Source organism: Delphinapterus leucas, chromosome 19 (assembly GCF_059928025.1).
Source record: "Delphinapterus leucas isolate spDelLeu-1000000601 "Yukka" chromosome 19, BTC_Dleu_Yukka2, whole genome shotgun sequence".
Classification (NCBI taxonomy): domain Eukaryota; kingdom Metazoa; phylum Chordata; class Mammalia; order Artiodactyla; family Monodontidae; genus Delphinapterus; species Delphinapterus leucas.
The window spans coordinates 12,126,581-12,147,026 of NC_143147.1; the positions used below are offsets into that span (position 1 = coordinate 12,126,581).

The following is a 20,446-nucleotide window of genomic DNA, read 5'->3' on the forward strand; positions in this document are numbered from 1 at the left end:
CACAAATGACGGGGATGTCACAGCACTTTGTAGCCTTCAATGTGCTCCACAGATGTGAGCCAATCTGGGGGGCTGATCACCCAAACCTTGTTAAAGGCCTCATTCTGTTTACAGGTGCCCTCCTCAAGGTTTACGCTGCCCTGGTTGGTGCTACATGGGTCCCTAAGGAGCATAGAGCGTGTGAGCCAAGAAGCTGTTTCTACATAGCTCACGGGCAGTGAGTTCTTAGCACGTGGGGGCATGATGTGAGCCTTGCCATACAGGATGACACTGGAGCCTCACAGCCACCCAGCAACTCTCCGAGGCAGGTCCTCTTCTTTCCACCCTTGCACAGAGGGAGAGTGAGGCACAGGGCAGGTGAGAGACTCACCCAGGCACATACAGCTGACAAGTAGTGATGCGGGATGTGGCACAGGGACACCTGACTCCAGAGGCAGCATTCTTAGCTGCTGGGCTTTGCTACTGACCTAATACCAGGCCATTAAGATCCTTAAGGAGGTTGAAATTTACCACCCCGACCCTGCGCCTGACCCAGGTCCTCCCAAGGATCCCAGCAGGACTGAGAACACCTTTGTGAGTTACTGGCTGTGATGATAAAACAATTCAAGTCTGAGAACCCTTTGGACCCTAATTATTTCCCTGCCCTGAGAACAATGGACACTTCATTCTTCTCATGACTCGGAGCCATCCAGCAAGAGGTTGGGGAATCCCGGGCGCAAACCTGCTGGACCAGAAGGTTGCAGATCTCCTGCAGCAGCACCATCAGGCGCCCAGGGCAGCGGTACAGCTCACACGTGGCCCAGATCAGGCAGACCACGTGCAGCAGAGGCCACAGCCGTGGCTTCACCTCAGAAAACTCCAGGCTCTCGAGCGTTTCCAGGTGGCGGTGCAGCGGCACCAGGTGCGTGTGGATGTCCCGCGCTTCCATCAGAGCTGGAAGGAATTGGAGACGACGGTCACCTTCCTGGCTTGAGGCTCACACCCACGGAGCGAAGCCCTGGGGCCTGGGAGTGAAGGATCTGCAAAGCAATGGTTGCGATCTCTTCCTGCACTAAGGGAGCAGAGAGGGCTGGTCCCTGAAAACTTTCTAGCTCTTATGAGGAAACACTGAAAACAGAAGAGCCTGGGCAGCTGGAATAGTGGTCTGAGGAGGCTGTCTTATAAAAGTCCTGTATCTGGACCTCTTCCTGGCCCTCCCAGCCCCAGTCTGGTGCTCTGCGTGTAGAAGACGCTCAGTAACTGTTTGCTGTTTCCTTTGCTGCTGTTAACTCCAAGGCCATACAAGACAGATGACAGAGGACAGGTTTTAGAGTCAGAGAGATCTGCCTTCAAATGCCGATACATCAAATGTATGACCTTGGGCATGTTTAACCTCTCTGAACCTCAACAACAGGCTGAACGGTAACTAATTTAAAGGTTTCTCATGAAGGTCTGAGGGCAGCACACACAGAATCTTCATATACAGCTAGCTCAGTGCCTGGACCAAAGCAGGCGTTCCATACATGGTAATGTCTCTGATAAGTATTTGCTAATAAAGAATCTCATGAAGCTCTTACAGAGGAGAAGTCACAGGGAATACAGAAATAGCCCAGGCTGATTATGGAAAGGTTCTGCTGGTATTCAAAGCCGGGAAATCTCCTGCCATTTCCTTTGAATGCAGGCAAGGAAAGAGAGCGGCTTCCACCAGCCATCCTGCGGCGGCTGAGAGGGGAAACTAGGAAAACCAGTAGCTCTGGGCACTAATTCTGCAGAGCCACTTACAGGGAGTGCAAAAGTCCACTGAACAAACTGAACGGGAAGGGAGGGTTTATAAAGGCTGGTTCTTTCCTGGGCAGATAACCAGGCACTGTCATGTGACAGCAGATGGTCTTGGGTTATATTATGTGGATGAAGCTCTGCATTCATCCTAAAGGAAACTCAAAATATATATATTACTGTATTTAGTAAGCAGTTTCAATATGCCAGGCACTGTCCAACTCACGAGACATATACCAACTCATAGAAAACCCTGTGAGGTAGCTTTACTACTCCACTTTATAAGGAAAGACATTACGATCTAAATAACTTGCCTAGACTGTGAATCGGCCACCCCTGCTCAGCTGAGTAAAAGGAAGATTATACCCCAAGCTTATCATGTTGAAGCCCTGGCTTGATGGCTGTGGGGCTCACTACACACAGGAGTTTGAGAGGTGTACTTTATATCCCAAATGGACTTGTGGGAAGGACTATGTGAATCCAATATTTGAAAGTCAGATGTCATGGTAAATTGATTAGAGCAGCGATTCTTAAATGGGGGAGCTGATGGAAGTATCAGAACCACTGTGGGGTGGGGGGTGTCAGAATCCAACAGCCACTCCAATGAGCACACGCTCGGGCTTTCACATGGGCCTCGAGGGAAGAGAAACTGAGACCATTGTGCCAGAGGAGCTTCCTTTTTATATTTTTTAATAAGCAAAATCTCCTTTAATCATACAAATAGGCATGCCCCTGATTTTTAAGAGCTCAACGTTTGAGGGCCAGCTCATCTATTCCAGGGTGCAATCACCTTGGCTCACAAGCCAAATGAAGTCAGAGATGAACAGAGTTAGACGCACAGCTTTTAAAAAATGCAAATATAGGGACTTCCCTGGAGGTCCAGTGGTTAGGACTCCATGCTTCCATTGCAGGGGGCCTGGGTTCAATCCCTGGCTGGGGACCTAAGATCCCACAAGCTGCACAGCACGACCAGAACAAAACAAAACAAAACAAAATTCAAACATAAACCCCAGCTGCACAGGGATATGTGTGGTTTGCTGATAAATCTTTAACAACAAGCCCTTCTGGGACAAAAGCCTTGATCTCAAAAGCCTTTAGCATTTGCCAGTTTCTGGGGTGTAAATACTCCCCATCTTCCCACCATGTCTGATCTCAGGCTACTAACTTGCAGTCATTGAGTGCTAGGGAGGGCGCTTTGCAAAGGTTGCGTACAGTGGGCTCTCTTGAGAAACTGTGAGCCAGTCCACATCAGCTCCAGAGAACCCCTGGCCTTTACTTCTCTCCACACACATCCGCCTACAAATATCCTGGACTGGCAACTGGGCCGTACTGTGCCGACCCTGTTCCCTAGTGGCCAGAGGCGAGAACTCCCCACTTAGTCTTTACTGCCCTGGTCCTTTCCCCTCCAGCGTATCTTTACTTCCGGTTTCCAAGGATCTTCGTTGCCCAGTCAATTCCACTTCAGACAATCTTGCTCCCACACATTTGCCTACATCCTTTTAACCTCCTTCTTTACTTCCCATGTGCCCACTAATCCAGGACTATCTCTTTTCCTCTCCTTCTCTTCCATCCATCTGTAAGCCAAAGAACTACCCTGATTGTGACTGATAAGAACAATGCACATAGTATATCTGTGCAGAATAAAGACAGATGCTCTGAAATGAGAAAATCAGTTGCAAGCTTCTAAAGTATTTTTATTCTCCATAGACCCCACCAATATTTCTGACCAAGTCTCTACCTGGCAACTCTAATCAAAATTTCTTTTCTTCCATCATCGGGATTGAGTTATATATTTCAAGGATTTCTATTTTTACAGTGGTGTTTCTCTGGGACTACTATGATGATATTGTTGTTTCTAACTTCTTTTCATTGCTGTCCTATACTCTTCTGCAAACAACTTTTAGAAGCTGGCCTGGGGAACCGAATCTTTTATAACTATTAATCAATGTGAATGACTATACTCTATTAACCTATTAATGTGAAAAATATATTTGGGGCTCTAAATAACCAACTCATAAATATACTTTTACTATATGTTTTATTTCAGAGCCTCAAATTTCAGTCCTTTGCATACCTCCTTTATGATATTTGTCATGACTGCCTACAACCTGTAGTATTACTTCATACTTTTCTCTAAATTGACTCTCATTTTAGCCTAAATAAAATCATATAAAATGAAAACTTTAAATCTCTACTATAAATGGAAAACTTGTAGCATGTGCCAAAAAAAGTTACCTGTTAGCACATTTTAAAATACACCTGTCCATACATCTCCCACAACCATCTCTCACACCAGCAGTGGTACACATATCACTTTTGGGGACACTATCTCATTTGAATTGGAGTATAAATTGGGAATAACAGTTGATTCCTCTGGCACACAAAATCTCTCACAGAAGCAATAAACTGAGACCCCAACAGGGACCCCATTCCAAGCCAGCTGTAGATGCTGGCAGAGCAGCCTCCGGGATGAGATTTTAGGGCCCAGAAGGACCTCAAAGACCAGCTACTTAAGCCAGTTCTTCTCTGTTATAAAGCACATGCAAGAAACTCCACCACTGGAACTTTCATTCCTTTATCTGAGTGGTTTCCAAACCCTATGGGAGAAGGTGGGACAGGGGATCCATCAATGGGCTCTGGACACAGGACACTCCCTCTTTAGCAGAGCAAATACACCTTGGCAAGTTTTAAATTGTGGACTCACAAAGGAGATTGCATTGAAGGAAAGTTCTGATAGAGAAAAAGTGTTTGAAAATCACTGCTTGGGTTAAGTTTAAATTATATGAAATTGCAAACACCTTTAAAAGCACATTCTGACCTACAATACTGAAGAGCTGGGAGGAGTTGTGATAGGAGAAAGGAAAGAAGCAAAGTGCACTGATGAGGAGAGAGGGAGCCCTAAAAATTTTACCTCTTTCTAACTATAGACTTTGCTAGATTTGCAGTTTTGACAAGGGCCGATCTTGTCTGGTGCTCAGATGGCCAGGATATTGCAGTCCCATCTGACAGGCGCAAAAAAGGCAGAATGGAGCTAGAAATGGAACAGAGACTTCCCGAAGAGCCAGGAGGTGGAAGGAGGTAAATTGCAGAGATGGGGGAATCACAAAGCGCATTTGCCAGTGCGGTAGAGTCAGTAAGGAACTTCCGCCTACCCCACCTTACAGCAGCCCAGGGAAGCAGGTGGGAAGTGTGTGCGCTGTTCCATGGCACACTCGAAAGCTCAGAGAGGTGAGGCGACTCTGTCAAGGGCACAAAGCGCTGGAAATGCAGACAGAGCACAGGGCAGCTGCTTCCCTGCCTCTACATTTGGCCTTCTTGCCTCTGTGCTAGACTGTCTCAGGTTGGAGGCTATAAGGACTGGAATATGCTGAGATCAGAGAGAAAGATAATTCAGCATAAATACGAAATTTGAGTCAATTTATGAAAATACTTGCGGGTCCTCACCTGCTACAACATCTCTGAACATGGCTTGGAAAGCTGGGAAGTAGCTGCTCTGAAGCTTGTCCAGAAGCCCCGCCATGCCCCTCACCTTTATCGTTCTCAGTTGATTATAAATGTATTCCAGATCCTCAGACCTGCAGCACCAGGAGAAGAGTGAACCCAGGTGAACATCAGGAAACACAAGTCACGCTGCGACGACCCACCCTCAGATAGAGAGAGGAAGCCTGCCTCAGGGTGCTTCCGCAGAGGCCTCTGTTCCCAGAACAGTGAGGACCAAAGCCTGAGTCTGGAACACAGGTTCAAAGGGGCAGCTCCAGGAGGTAGCAGCAGGGAACACCGCTGTGACCATCTGGTGGCTCAAAAGCTTGGCAGCTGGAGGTCACTGGCTCTTGCAGGCAGGTTTGGGGTGGGGTGAGAGAGGTGTCAGGGTAAGGCTGCTGGAGGAGGGCCCCGCAGTAGGTCAGCAGAATGATCAGAAACCAGGCAAGAGGATGGGGCATCTCAGCACGGGGTGCAAGTGGGACTGGAGCCCTACAGGCATGCCTGGTCACATGACATGCAAGGACAGGGACACCTGCCTCAAACATCTGTCTGTCTCCTTTTGAGTAAAAGATTAATCAGCACAATGATAAATAGGAGCAGGGAAATGGAGAGGAAGAGGGGGAATGAGCAAGAGCAATAATTAGGTCTTTCTGGAACCTGTGGGGCTAAGACACAGTGGACAATGGACTAATGACTGCCTGGAACCTAGGAGATGCCGTTCAGTGGTGAACTGCCAAAATCCGTCTCTTTCTCCAGATCCTACAAAAAATGTGTGCATACTGACTGTCCAAGGAGAAGGGAGTAGACAGTAGAAAATATGAAAGAGAGTTAATTAATTTTACATGTAATTGAAAGAGCCTTTGAAGAAATGCCAGAAGATACACTGACAGTAGCTCAAGAAACAAGGCATGACTATTGAATCTTGGGGAAAGTGTCAACTCCCAGTGCAAAGAAGAACTGCATTGACCCAAATGACATCAAGCTGTCTGCTCCAGGGGTGATGAGAGACACCGAGCTGTCTGCGCCAGGGGTGATGAGAGATGCCTGGGGGTGGGACCAGACTCAATGGCTGCCTCCCCCAGCCCATTATCCTCTGAGAGACATCTGCTTCCCAGGGTTTGAGCCTGTGCCTACCTGCTCTTCCAGAACTCCAACTCCACCTGTGGGGTGGGATTCTCCCCCTGTAGGAGAGGCTGGGAAGACTCCCTCTTGAGCACCACCTGGACTTGATGGCTCCACTGGATCACTGCAGACTCAATGGCATACATGACTGACTTATCCATAGAATCCAAGCTGTGAAAGATACAACAAATCTCCTGGGACACTGGAAATAGCTTAACTCTGGGTGTCCCCCAAAACAGAATCCCCAATCTTTTAAAAACAGGTGGGAAATTCCACTTAGTCCAAGCACTCTTTTTTTTTTTTTTTTTTTGTGGTACGCGGGCCTCTCACTGTTGTGGCCTCTCCCACTGCGGAGCACAGGCTCCGGACGCGCAGACTCAGCGGCCATGGCTCACGGGCCCAGCCTCTCCGCGTCATGCGGGATCCTCCCGGACCGGGGCACGGACCCGTGTCCCCTGCATCGGCAGGCGGACTCCCAACCACTGCACCACCAGGGAACCCCAGTCCAAGCACTCTTAACTTTTGTTGGATAACAGGCTCTACCGAGTAGTCAGTGAAAAGTACAGATCTTCTCCTCAGACAAGCTGCTTATGCATGTGTGTATACAGTTACTCATACACAATTATTCAAGATTCAGAGGCTCGCCAATATTCTGAAGGCTCGTTTAAGAACTCTGAATCCTATCAAGTCTTTCTGTCAGTGCAGGAATACACTGGACAGAAAACATCCAAATGGTCACCCAACCCTTGCTTGAGTCCCACCAATGCCAGCCAGCTCCCTACTTGACAAGGCAGCACATTCCTCAGATCAGCTCTCCCTGGGAGACAGTTTGTCTCTACTTTGAACCACGTCTATCGCCCTGCCAGTCCCTCATTTGGTCTTAGTTCTGACCTCTGCAGTAAGAGGAAATAGGTTACTTTCTCCTCCACATGGCAAGCTATCAGACATCCAAACACTACTATCCTTTGTTCTCACTTTTCTAATGAAGAATGCAATTCCCATGCATTCCCCCCTACACCTTCTAAATAAACTAACTAACTAAGGATGTTTGGAAGGGATTAAAAATCAAAAATACATTTTGGTTGCCTTTTCACCAAGTCTGAACTGACAATAGTTCATGCCAAGAACCCAGGACACGGGTGACAAAGAAAGAGAATCTGTCATTTGCATTTTCATGCCAGAAACCTACATTCACTTAATTTAATTAAATTCATATTTGCTGAGCAATGATATGGCACAAGTGATTATGGACGGTATTAAAGGGAGAAGATACTCACCTCCCTGAAATATGATCCAACCTTTTGGGAAATTATCAAATTTGAACAAAGGGAGACAAACTCAGCAATGATTATATACACACACACAGTGAATGTTATTATGTTAAAGGAGAAAAGGAATAGGAAAAGGGTAATTTGAATTTATTTATTTTGGAAATTGTGTATTTTTATTAAACCACAGTAAGTTTTACAGTTAACCGGGAAATTGCTTCAAATTATATATGTAGCAAATTACTTCCAACAGCAAAAACTCATTATAAAGTACATTGCTATCCCATGCATTAGTTATTCTTCAGATAAAATCATGGGCCCTGAATACACAATGATGACATAATACATTTGGAGACTCCCGGCAATATGGCAGACCAGGCACGTGTAGGAAGATGGCCTGTTGCCACAAACATAGAAATGCTGGATAGAAGATGATTAAAAAATAGCATTTAGATATATAGCCTGGCTCGAATGAAAACACAAAGAATCCCCACAGGACAGAAGCAAACCTGGACGGTAAGTGGAAGCTGATAGTTGGCATCACTCTTGCACGGAGAAGAGGAGGAGGCTTTAAAGTCTTCCCAGGCACAGGAGGCATGGACCTCAAGCCTCAACAAAGCCAGATTTGTTTCTGTTTGGAAAAAAATCCCCAGGACCTGAAAAAGGTCTCCAGCTGCTGGGGGAGGAGGGTCTGGACAGTGACAGTGTGTGCTGGGTAAATGCTGGGAAGAGGCGTGCTGTCTCCCAGACCGGACCTGGGTCTTTGCCAATGATGAGACACTGTCCTGATAAGCGAGACACTGTCCTGATAAGCGAAACACTGAAATCAGCGTGGCTACTCTCAGCCCTGAAATAGTTCTGAGCAGAAAAAAGGCCATGTTGCGTGACAGCCTTAAAAGACGTCCGGCAGACGGACTGGGGCGAGGGTAGTCATCAGCAAAAACATACAGTCTGAGGATGCTGGCAAACAGTGGGCTTGTGTGCAGAACAAAGAGATATGCAGAGTCAGGAACAGAAAAGTCGTAAAGAAAACACTCAGATAAACCAGCATCTCCCACATCTCTGAGGCCCATATGGCCAGCCTGGTGGTACTTACACGGCCTCACTTTCAGAATCCACAAACCCCATTTTCTCTGAGCCGACTGGAAGAGGCAGCAAAGTTTTCCCCTTCGCTTGCGCAAGGAGAACCGAGAGGTCACATTGGAGGCTGCGGGCGTGTCGCTGGACATCTTGGCAAACCACGTGGGGCCAGTCTAGGTGATTCTTCTCATTGGCCAGGATGGGGATGACAACCTGGGACAGACGTGCACAGAAAAGAAAGGCAGGCAACTTCTGAAACCCTAAAGACTATTCTGAGAAAGGTCGAGAGAGCTACATACCACCTTTTGCAGGTCCATGTTCTGTAAGACCTAATTATTAATAACCAACATTATGTATTGCCTTGGCATCTGGTAAAATCGGGAGGGCCTCGAATAGCCTATCCACAGTTTCCCTGCCCACTCTGCTCCTGCCGCTAAGGCCCCTAGTCCAGCAGCCCTGCTTATCAAGGGTACCAGGCATGGCCGCTGCCCATCCCTGAGGAGTGGGCTTCAGTTCCAGCCAGTGGAATATTCACGCAAGCCGATCCCATCCCCCCACAGGAACCAGTGGGCACCACACCCACTCGATAGTACAAAGCTTGCCTCCCACAGCCCCTGTTCATTTGCTCTGTTCCCACGTGCAAGCCCCCATGTGGCCCTGCCTGGCACAGCATCTCCCTCCTCTGGACTGTGAGTATCTGTGCTAATAACCTGCGGGCCGTCTCATCTGTCCAGTGTTACGTGTACGGCCACCCCCCAACCCTAGGGCAGGAATCCCTTCCTCATCAACGGGTGAAACTGTCACAAAGGCCAAGAGGCAAAAAACAGGACAGATGCAGGTAAGCATGACCCTCTGTCTACAGGTGGCCTGAGAGGGCATTTTAAAGAAGCGAGCCAAGTTGAGGATCTTGAATCTATCTGTAGGGTGAACCTGAGTTGGTTTTGGCCACTGAACATAGGCCCTCTTCTCTTAGTATTCATCTCCAGATCCAGAGGTAGATATGAGAACAAATCTGAGCCAATAAGAGTCAGGCCAAAGTCTTCTATCTGGACATTTTGAGGAAGAGCTTTCTCTCTCTACGAGTCTGGAACAATTGGTGGCCAACTTGCTACCATATGGAGCCTTCGAATGTGGTCAATATGGGGAAGAGAGAGTTTATAGATGGAGGAAAAACCAAGTCCTATGACATCATTTGAGCTCCTGCATCAGGCTGCTCTTCAACTTTCTGAGCTGATTTAAATTGAGGTTTCTACCATTAGCAACTTAAAAAGTTGTAATTCGTGCAACTCACTAGGAACCTCTGCCTGTCAAAAGTTCACAACTAATAGAAAGGGAATACTAGAAAGAAAAAGAGATGATCAGGAAATGTGGCAAGGAGCTGCCTAGCAAAGACTGAAAAGAAAACACGGACTTAAATGGTTGGTTGGTTTCCATATACGACCAGTGAGTCCATGTGGCTATGAGATAGAAGGCCTGGACCCAGCATATGAAGCCAAGAGAATGATCCTTGCCTGGTCTGTCTGGAAGCAATCACTAAGCTGAGAACTTACAACAGCAGGTGAACAGGGGGTGCCGAGAGATAAAATGTCACAAATTGAGCTCTACTCACATTCATGTTAAGAAAGGACCCCTTGGGCCCATGGCAGGAGGCCTAACAGGGCAGAGGGGATAAACAAGAATTTTTCTAGGATCTGAAAGGTAGGGACTGTGTCTTATACCCACAGTCCTCCCTAGGGTCTGGCATACAGGAAGCACTCAATAGAGGTTCAGAGAATAACTGAAATATATGCTCTCTGAAGAAAAAGTGGCAGGTGGGCTTGGGTGCATTTTGGAGGGCTTTCAGTGATAGAAAAATAGTGAATATGAACTTTCTATGAAATGAATATTCTCAATGAATATCTATCAAGAGTCTACCACATGCTAGCACTGTTCTAGGTGCTTGGAAGGCACATCAGTGAACAAAACAGATGGAGATTCCTGACTTAATGAAGTTTATATTCTAGGGAAGAGACAGTCAGTAAACCATAAGTTCTGTGAAAAAAAATGAAACAGGTGGGCTGGAAGTGATGTAATGGTAAATAGAGTGATTGGTGCAGATCTCATGAGAAGGTAACATTTGAACAAAGACTGGGGAGGATAGGGAGAGTGTTGTGCAGACCCTTGGGGGAAGTATACTGAGGGAAGAAGGAACAGCCAGTGCAAAGGCCCTGAGGTGGGAGCATGCTTAGTGTGATCAAGGAGCAGTGTGGAGGTCAGTGAAACTGGGACAGGATTGGCAAGAAGAGTAGGGGTGAGTAAAAGGGGTCAGATCACATGCAGCCCTGCCTGTGGGATTTTGATTTTTACTCTGAGGAATGTAAATCATTGAAGGGTTGTGAGCAAAGGACCAACATGGTCTGACATCTTTTTTAATAGGATCGCTCCAGCTACTGATTGAGAATAGACTCTTGGGGGCAAAAGTGGAAAAAGAGATTGGCTAGCAAGTTATTGCTATAATACAGAAGAGAGTGGCTTGGCACAGGGCAGAGTAGAGGAGATAGTAAGAAATGGTCCATTTCTACATAAATTTTGAAGGCTCAGCCAAAATGATTTCTTAATGGATTAGTCGTGTGAGTAAAAAGGAGTCAGGATGATTCCAAGGTTTGGGACTTGGGCAACAGGAAGAAGGGAACCGCCATAGCTGACGTGGGGAAGAATAATGGTGGAGGTAAGTTCTTGTGGGAAGAATTGGGAGTAGGTTCTTGGACACGTTAGAATTTGATAAATCTACTGAACTTCTAAGTGGGGACGCTGAATAGGCGTCGGATTTGGCAGTTGGGAGCTCAGAGAAGAAAAGTCTGGAGATAACAAATCTGGTAGAGGTAGATGAGATGATTCATAAGATTCTGAAAGGGAATGAGTGCCCCCCAAGGAACTGAGTATATACAGAGAAGATGCCCAAGGAATGAGCCCAAGGGCTCTCCAATGTTAGCAAGTTAGCAAGAAGCGGGGGTGGTATCAACAGGGGAAACAGAAGAAATGGTGATGGTGAGAGGAGGAAACCAGAAGACTGGTGACCTGAAAGCCAAGTGAAGAAAGTGCTTCCAGGAGGACAGGATCACCACGAGCTGTGCCAAAGGCTGCTCACAGGTCAAGCAGGAAAAAGACTGAAACATGGCCATGTGATTCAGACAAGTAGAGGTCACTGGCGACGTTGACAACTCTTTCTTTTCCATGCAGTGTGGGGGTAGGAGCCTGACGAGTGAGGAAAAGGATAGGACATAGCAAGACTAGACACGCAGTCTAGACATTTCTGCTCAGCTTCACGAGGGCGGGTATACGGTAGGCAGGGAGTTGGAGTTCACCAGATTTATGGTTTTGCCAAAGACGTACGACAAAGCGAGACAGAGGCCGTGATGATAATTATGGAGCACTTGAGCTGGGTAAGGGGGGAAGGACGTGGGTGTGGAGGATAGACAGAGGGCAGGCGGCAGGATCAACGGACTGCAGGTCCCAGCAGGGTCACAGGCTTGTGGCAGGGAGCTGCTGGGGAGAGGGAGCCGGAAAGACAGGAGTAGGGTCAGAGAAAGAGGTGCCTGGAATTGGATCACCAGGGCGTGGTCTGGTAATGCAAGGACTGGGAACAGCACGGGAAGGGGTGGTTAAGATAGGAAGGGCGACAAGGTCAGCGGAGGAGGAAGGTTCAAGGGGCCCAGAGTCCGGGTTAATGAAGGATCACTTATGTGTCTATTGAAAGAGCCACGTGTTAAGACGGGAGCAACGCTGGGGGACAGTCACAGTGAGCAGGAACCCAACCGTGGGGAAATGAGGGCAGTGCTATCAATTTATGACACAGCAATGGGGGGAGACGGTGGCTTTGTCTAAAGGCATCAGATTCAAACTGGACTGTTTTCCACTTGAATCGAGAAGGAGCAAAGAGAAGCAAGGATGCCTGTCTCACCTCAGAAGCAGAAAGGCTGAGTCTTTGGGGAGAGATGAGTTTGGGTTAGAGCAAAGTGACAAGAGTGGGTGACAGGAAGTGAGGAAGCTTTTAAGGGGTATGTAGAGTCACGGTAATTCTTGTCCTTTAGGGAAAACCTACAACTAATGTTAACAGAGAACCAACCTGACTCCACGTTGTATCTATTCCTTTAGCTCTAACCGTTGTGCTTTGTTTCCTGTCTTAATCACGCTGGCTCTGCATCTCTGTAAAAGGATGTTGCCTAGAGCCTGAAACACACATGACAGCCTATTCCCAAGGTTTTGCCTCCCAGGCCTGACCTTTAAAGGTGTCAACAAAAAGTTGCAGAACAGAGAATAACAATTGTCCTGTTGGAGGCTTACACTGTGACCAGACCTTTGTGAACAGCTGCAAGAAGTTTGTAATACCAGCCACACCTCCTCCCCGCCTTTAGTACAAAAGAAGCTTGAATTCTACCTCAGGGAAGATAGTTCTACCAGCCCACCATCTTCTTGGGCTGCTGGCATTCCGATTAAAGCCACTATTCTTTGCCCCAACACCTCCTGTCTCAATTTACCAGCCTGCCGTGCGACGAGCACTACAGGCTTGCACTCAGTGATGCTAACACACTCTATTCCAAGCGTCCTGATCGGTTATTTTAAATTTCACGACAAGCCTACAAGGTGCTTCGATCCTGACAGAGGCGAGCTAGCGCGCTCACACCATCCCCACCGAACGCGACAGAACCAGCACTGGAACCCGGGTCCCCCAGACTCCAAATCCCATGCTCCTCTCACGGGGAAAAGGACCCACACTTTTACCGGAAACAAACCTACAGCCTCCCTTCTTCTGCCCTCAACAACCCATCTACCTACGCCCACCGCTGCACTGGCTTAAGGGAAACTAAGGCAGAGGCTATGGAAACGGCAAGGAAGGAGAACCGCAGTACCTGAGGGCAGCCGAATGGTCCAAGATGGCGACAGGGCATGCACACGCAGAGGCGTCGCGACGCTCGAGGAGAGGCGCTCCCGACGCACGCACGGAGGTCCTGCGCATGCCCGCTCCTCCTGCCCCGCCCCACCCTTGCTGTTCACCGGGCTCTGTACAAGGCACCCCTCTCCTCACCCGGGGAGAAGGTGGCGTTTTCAGAGCAGGAGCTTCCCCCTTCTCCATTCCTTGATTAAAGAATAAAGTTTCTGCTCTGCTGGACCTGGTTTCCTTCATTTGGCACCAGCTGGCACTGGGCAACGGAAGGACCCAGTTGGGGGTCCACCCGACTGGACACCTGATTAGAAGGGGTGGTGACACTCCTTCTCCAAAACCCCAAACTTCAAAACAGCATCCAAGTTCCAGAGCTCTAGGAAAAGGAACCTGGCAGCAGTGAATGAAGGGACTGGGAGGAGGAAGAAAGGGAGCAGGAGGGCTGGTTTCTAAATTCTGGCAATTCTCCCTTGGAAACATTTCCTGGATGCATTTGCTTTTTACCTTGTGCTAGTGTAATGGGACAGAAAAGTTAAAATTTCTAGCTTCGTTCCTTCGTTAATATCACCCTCCCACACCCCACCCCTGCCAACAAGGAATACTTTTCTCATCCAGGTGGGATATTTTGGCTTTAGTGCCGCTTTACCGGGAGGTGTTAGGACCAGGGTAGCACGCAGCCAGGGGCTGATCCATGAGTGGGAGGGGTGCAGGGCCCTGAAGTGGCTCTGGATCAGCTTCAGGGTGTGTGAAAAAAGCGGATGGGACGGCAGTGGTTGCATGGCCCAAGAATTGCTGTTAGAGCTTTTGAGAAACGCAAGTAAAGGGCTCGAGGTATTTTAAAAATAAATTGTTTTATTTTTATTTATTTATTATATTTATTATATTTATTTATTATTTTATTATTAGGTTTTTAAAACAGATAACACATTTACGTGGTGCAAATTTTTAAAGTACAAAAGCATGACAGTAAAAAGCTACCTATCCCTGTACCTCCCTGAGTCGCCCAGTTCCTTGGGCCTGTGGATTACTCTGTAAATGAATGTTTTTCCTCCCTCCCTCCTTTCTCTTTTTTAGCAGAAACGGTAGCATACTATACGTACAGTTCTAAACCTTTAAGAAAAATTATCTTAAATTGCAGCATTATCCACAATAGCCAAGAGGTGAAAGGAACCTAAATGTCCATCCACGGATGAATGGGATAAAGAAAATGTGGTATATATACATACAATGGAATACTATTCAGTCTTAAAAAGGAAGGAAATTCTGTCACATGCTACCTTGAGAATGAACCTCTTTGAGGACCTTATGCTGAGTGAAGTCAGCCAGTCACAAAAAGACAAATACGTCATGATTCCACTTACATGAGGTACCAAGAGTGGTCAAATTCATAGACACAGAAAGTAGAATGTGGCTGCCAGGGGCTGAGGCGGGACAGGTGGGAGTTGTTCAGTGAGTGTAGAGTTTCAACCATGCAGGATGGGGGGACGGTTCTGGGGATCTGCCACGCAATGATGTGCATGAGGTTGAGTGTTGTGCTGTACGCTTGGAAATTGCTGGGAGAGTGAATTTTATGTGGGTTTTTTATGCCACCATAAAAATAAAATTATCTTAAGAACGGTTCCATTATCAATCATTACTTTTAATTATAGACGGACCTTAATTCGTTCACCCAGTCCCCTACGGATGAACATTCAGTTTGTTTCCAGCCTTTTTCAATGCACCGATAAAAATTCTTGAACATTTAAGAGTCTGAGGTGTTTTACAATTACTTTCACTCGCTGAACTGCCTTGCCTTGGCCATGATGCCACTCTGAGATGGACCCACTGCCCTCTACGTACACTAGGTGTAGCTCCATCTCGGAACTTTTGTTAAGTCTGCTCCCCAGACCTTGAAAGTTACCCTGCTCTCTATTTATTCTAATCCTTCTCCTTGTTCAGGAGCCAGTTCAGAGCTGGAGGTGAAGCAGGGCTCTCAGACCACACGCATATGTCTGTCCTCTGAACCCAACAGCACTTTTTGTTTTCCATATCAATAAACATTGTCTTTATTCTGTAAATTAAAATCTATTCACCTATTTCGCATTTTGTTTATCTTATTTTCTTTTTAAAAATTTTTTAAAGTTTTAAAAAAATTTTTGTTAAGATATAGTTGATTTACAGTGTGTTAATTTCAGGTGTACAGCAAAGTGATTCAGTTACATATATATTCTTCCTTAGATTCTTCTCCATTATAGGTTATTACAAGATATTGAGTAGAGTTCCCTGTGCTACACAGTAGGTCCTTGTTGGTTATCTATTTTATACAGAGTGGTGTGTACCTGTGAACCCCAATCTCCCAATTTATCCCTCCCCCCCTTTCCCCTTTGGTAACCATAAGTTTGTTTTCAAGCACTTCTTCCTATCATCACCTTTCATGAGGGAATTTGATCCAAGCTTGGATTCCTGCAGGGATGGTGTTCAGACAACACACAGCAGTAAAGCCATTCGGTTATTAAAATACTGAAATACTTCCATATCTCCTGAGAAACCTAGCTTCCCTGGGTCCCCTAGAGCTCCTCTGTCACCCCAGACCCTTCTCTGGAACTCCCCCTCCCCAAAGCCTCCTCATGAAGCAACCAAAGGCCAAACACCTGATGCAGCAGGGAGCCTCCAGGACCCAATGCTAGCACCGGTGCCAACTTTAGGTAAGGTCTGTCTCCACCTCAGTCACACTAGCTTTGAAGATGCTATATATATATATATATATATATATATATATATATATATATAGTGAATTTCACAGGTGGGACCTTGTCTTTATTTCTCTGGTGTTCCCCACAGCACCTGTGACAGGAAACATCACACAGCAGGGCATCAAGCCTCCAGAAGCACACACACCCAACTTCCAGGGGCGTTCACTCCGATTCCAGAAAGGTCTAAGTGTCCCAGGAATCTCTCCCGGGCACCCCTGCACTCCGGAGGCTTCTGCTGTGGTGCCACCAAAGCACTCCATAATCCACATCCGGGGAGACCTTCCTTCCTGCGCTCCAGGCCGGCCCCTCCAAACGCCTGCGGGACATTTCCAACTGGATGCCTCAACTTCTTATCTGGGCACAGGGGTGACCTCTGGTTCATGAAGGACACGAAAATCAAAACCAAGCCACCTCTCCTTTTTAACTCTTCTCCAGAAGTAAAGAGCGTGGAGAGCCTTTCACCTCCTTCACCTCACTGACCCATAGGAAATGCCCCCGGGTCCACCACTCCCGGGCTTTTTAAAAAATAAATTTATTTATCTATTTATTTGGCTGTGTTGGGTCTTCGTTTCTGTGCGAGGGCTTTCTCTAGTTGCGGCGAGCGGGGGCCACTCTTCATCTTGGTGCGCGGGCCTCTCACTGTCGCGGCCTCTCTTGTTGCGGAGCACAGGCTCCAGACGCGCAGGCTCAGCGGCCATGGCTCACGGGCCTAGTTGCTCCGCGGCATGTGGGATCTACCCAGACCAGGGCTCGAACCCGTGTCCCCTGCACTGGCAGGCAGACTCTCAACCACTGCGCCACCAGGCAAGCCCCCACTCCCGGGCTTTTGCAATGCCAGCTTACAGGGGGGATTCAGAAACGGCGCCTCAAAAAGAGGTCAGGACCCAGGCCCTCTTAAGAATCTAGCCTCGCCTTGACTTTGGCCTGAACGCAGACCAGGAATGAAGCAAGTCCCCCGCGATGGCCTGACTCGGGGCTGCTCAGATTTCCCGCAGCTGCCATTTCACGGCTCGCCTCCACATCTCAGGGGGCAGCCCAGGGTCCTAGTTTCCCGCCAGCTCGGCCCGCCGGCCCATCCCACTTTATTCTTAACTCCTTGAGCTCAGCTCCAGTCTCCTCTCCCATGGCCCCGCCCCGCCGACCCCGCCTCCTCCTCCAGCGCAGCCAGTGCGGGGCCACCGACCCACCCTCACCTCGGAGAAGAGCGCGGCCAGATGCTCCAGCGGCTTGGCGGGCAGGTCCCCGCACAGCACTGCTCCGCGGAGGCTGTCGGGCCCCGGCGGCTCGGGCCTGGTGCGCAGGCAAAAAAGCCCCTTAGCACGAGGCGCGCCGGCCTCGGGTCCCGCGTCCAGCCCCGCGCGCACCGCCAGGCCCCCGGGCCCGGGCCGCACCACCAGCAGCGGCCGCGGCCCCTCCGCGGCCCCGCGGCCCAGGAAGGAGTGCAGCAGTTGCCTCGCCTCGGCCGAGCCCGCACAGCGCTCCCATGCGCCCGCAGGCGGCCGCAGGCTCCGGGCCACGTAGGCCTCCAGGAGTCGCAGCCGCGGGTCGGCGCCGGGCTCCCAGTCAGCGTTCTCCTCAGCCAGCGCGGGAAGCTCCTCGGCGCTCGGCATCGCGCGCGAACCTGCCTGCAGAGGTTTCCCGGGCGACCGGGACGCGGCCAGGACTCCCGCCTCCGCTCCCCTCCTACTGGACACTTGACTACTGTTCCCGCCCACTCCGGTCCAATAAGGTAGGAGAGGCAAGGCGGGGTAAGGGGCGGGGTCGCGTCGTTGTTGCTAGGAAACCAGCAGAGGCTCAGGTTTCGCGTCTGAACTCGTGGATTAGAGGTGCTCCTGGGTGACTGTTCGGGGCCATGCTTCTGGATGAGGCGCATGGAGGGGAGATCAAGGATATAAATGCTGCTAAGGAGCGTGCTGGCTAAGGTCACATTAAATTCTTTAGAGGTGTCCAGACACTGAAAGTATTATGGTTCTCCCACCTACTCCCAAAATGTGTAATTCAAAGTTAAAAACAATGTCAAATCACAAAATACATGTAAGGGAAATCAATCAAATTTTTTTTTTTTTTTTTTTTTTTTTTGTGGTACGCGGGCCTCTCACTGTTGTGGCCTCTCCCGTTGCGGAGCACAGGCTCCGGATGCGCAGGCTCAGTGGCCATGGCTCACGAGCCCAGCTGCTCCGCGGCCTGTGGGATCCTCCCGGACCGGGGCACGAACCCATGTCCCCTGCATCGGCAGGCGGACTTTCAACCACTGCGCCACCAGGGAAGCCCCCCAATCAAATTTTTATTTCTTTTTCATGATAACTGAAATATTTTATAACAGTGGCTACTGAGCATTTAGAATGTGCTGTGCTACTAGGGAACTGGATTTTTCATTTTCATTTTAATTAATTTAAAATTAAATAGTCACATGTAGCTAGTAGCTGTCATATTAGACAGCTTAGCTTCATAATTTTAATATCAATTATAAGAAAATAAAATAGTTTTACTGGCCCGCTTTGTCCATGCCTTGAGTGTGTGCTTAATCTGAAAAATGGGGGCTAAAACTATGAGATCACTGATTTCCATGAGTATGGCAGCAATGAGTTCTTAAATGCAGCAAAGCACTATTCAATATGTAGGATGTTCAGAGCCTCCCTGTCCTGCCCTTTGTCTGCATCTTGTCTTCAAAAAGGGATAATGTGAAGCACCTTTCCTGACCTCAGAAATTAGCATTTGTCACCTGCTGAGTCCTTCTCCATGCTCAGGATATAAATAGCTTGGCCCTTTGCATGCATGTAAGGTGAGAATGGGACAAGGAAAGGGACAATTCGGGCAGCAGGAGGCCTGCAGTTCTGAAATGAGCTCCTCTCTGCCCTACCACCCTGATTTTAGTCACCAATCAGAGACTGCAGAGTTTCTGGGTAAAAAGAACATTTAGAATGGGCTTCAAAGGAATATTAACAGAATAAGCACTTATTAAAGGCAGCTTAGCTAATAAGAGCCCCTCAGGAAAAGCCAGTAGCTAGAAGATAAAATGATTGATTTAATAATAACTGGGGCACAGGAGGTGCTGTGATGAAGAGTGTCCACCTTACAACTTGAATCTTTATGTTTGTAGAGAGTGTTTTGTCAGTTCTGGATTAAACCAACTATGAGTAAAGGGACAAAGCAGAGGCACTAAAACAATTTTTAAGATGGATTTGATAGTTGACATTTCAAAAAAGCATCAGGGAAAAATAGAAATGTTGGGGGCTTCTTACACATATCCTAGTTTTGCAGAGTTTTTATTTTGCATATAGGAAGGCATCCTTATCGTTTTAGTGCTTGGGGATTCCAGATGTGTCAATCCTGCTCGTATTTTGTGTATAGAGTGAATTCAGGGCCATTAAGTTCCTGTAAACTCTTCAAATACAGTTTCTGCCAGCCCCACCATGACCTATTTGCCCTACATCCTCTTTGTCCCTTTGCCCCAACACAGAAACACAGGAGCCTGTGGAGTTGACTTGAAGGTGTCTGAGAGTGAAGGCTACTGGACACTGGCAATGTCAGCTTTTGCTTTTTTTTCTCCAGCACCACACCTTAATCTCCATTGTAGAAAGAGATTTGGGAGGCATCTATATGGGACTTATTGAAAACAGCTGACATTGTCTTTCTGTTGTGTAATTATGGTATGAAAAATGAAAGTTACAAGTGTATTAGTTATCTATTGCTGTGTAACAAATTACCCCAAAAGGTAGCAGCTTAAAATAGCAATGGACATTTATTATCTCACATAGTTTATGGTGGGTCAGGAAGATGGGAGCAGTTTAGCTGGGTGGTTCTGGCTCATGATGTCTCATAATGTTTCAGACAAGATGTTGTCAGGGGCTACATCATCTGAAAGCTTGACTGGGATTGGAGGAACCACTTCCAACGTAGCTCATTAATATGGCTGGCAAGTCAGTGCTGACTGTCAGCAGGAGGCTTCAGTTTCTCAGCATGTGGAGCTCTCCATTGGGTGCTTAAATGTCTTCATAACACCCTGGCTGCCTTCCCCTAGACCAGGTGATCTGAGAGCAAGACAAGCCCCAATGTCTGTTATGACCTAGCCTTGGAGGTCACAC

The 20,446-nt window shown here is 47.9% G+C and overlaps 1 protein-coding gene across 1 annotated transcript in view; it reads right to left on the reverse strand.

The window, feature by feature from the left end:
* The window catches only part of DNAH9 (dynein axonemal heavy chain 9), a 301,023-nt gene extending 282,976 nt beyond the window's left edge, over positions 1 to 18,047 (reverse strand). Inside the window, exons 1-5 of the mRNA XM_022595902.3 lie at positions 17,555 to 18,047; positions 8,725 to 8,921; positions 6,373 to 6,531; positions 5,200 to 5,330; positions 722 to 933 (exon numbers count right to left, since the gene is read on the reverse strand). Coding sequence (XP_022451610.3) covers positions 722 to 933; positions 5,200 to 5,330; positions 6,373 to 6,531; positions 8,725 to 8,921; positions 17,555 to 17,971 — 1,116 coding nt within the window. The 5' untranslated portion in view covers positions 17,972 to 18,047. The remainder of the gene's footprint in view (positions 1 to 721; positions 934 to 5,199; positions 5,331 to 6,372; positions 6,532 to 8,724; positions 8,922 to 17,554) is intronic.
* Positions 18,048 to 20,446: the final 2,399 nt, after the last annotated feature.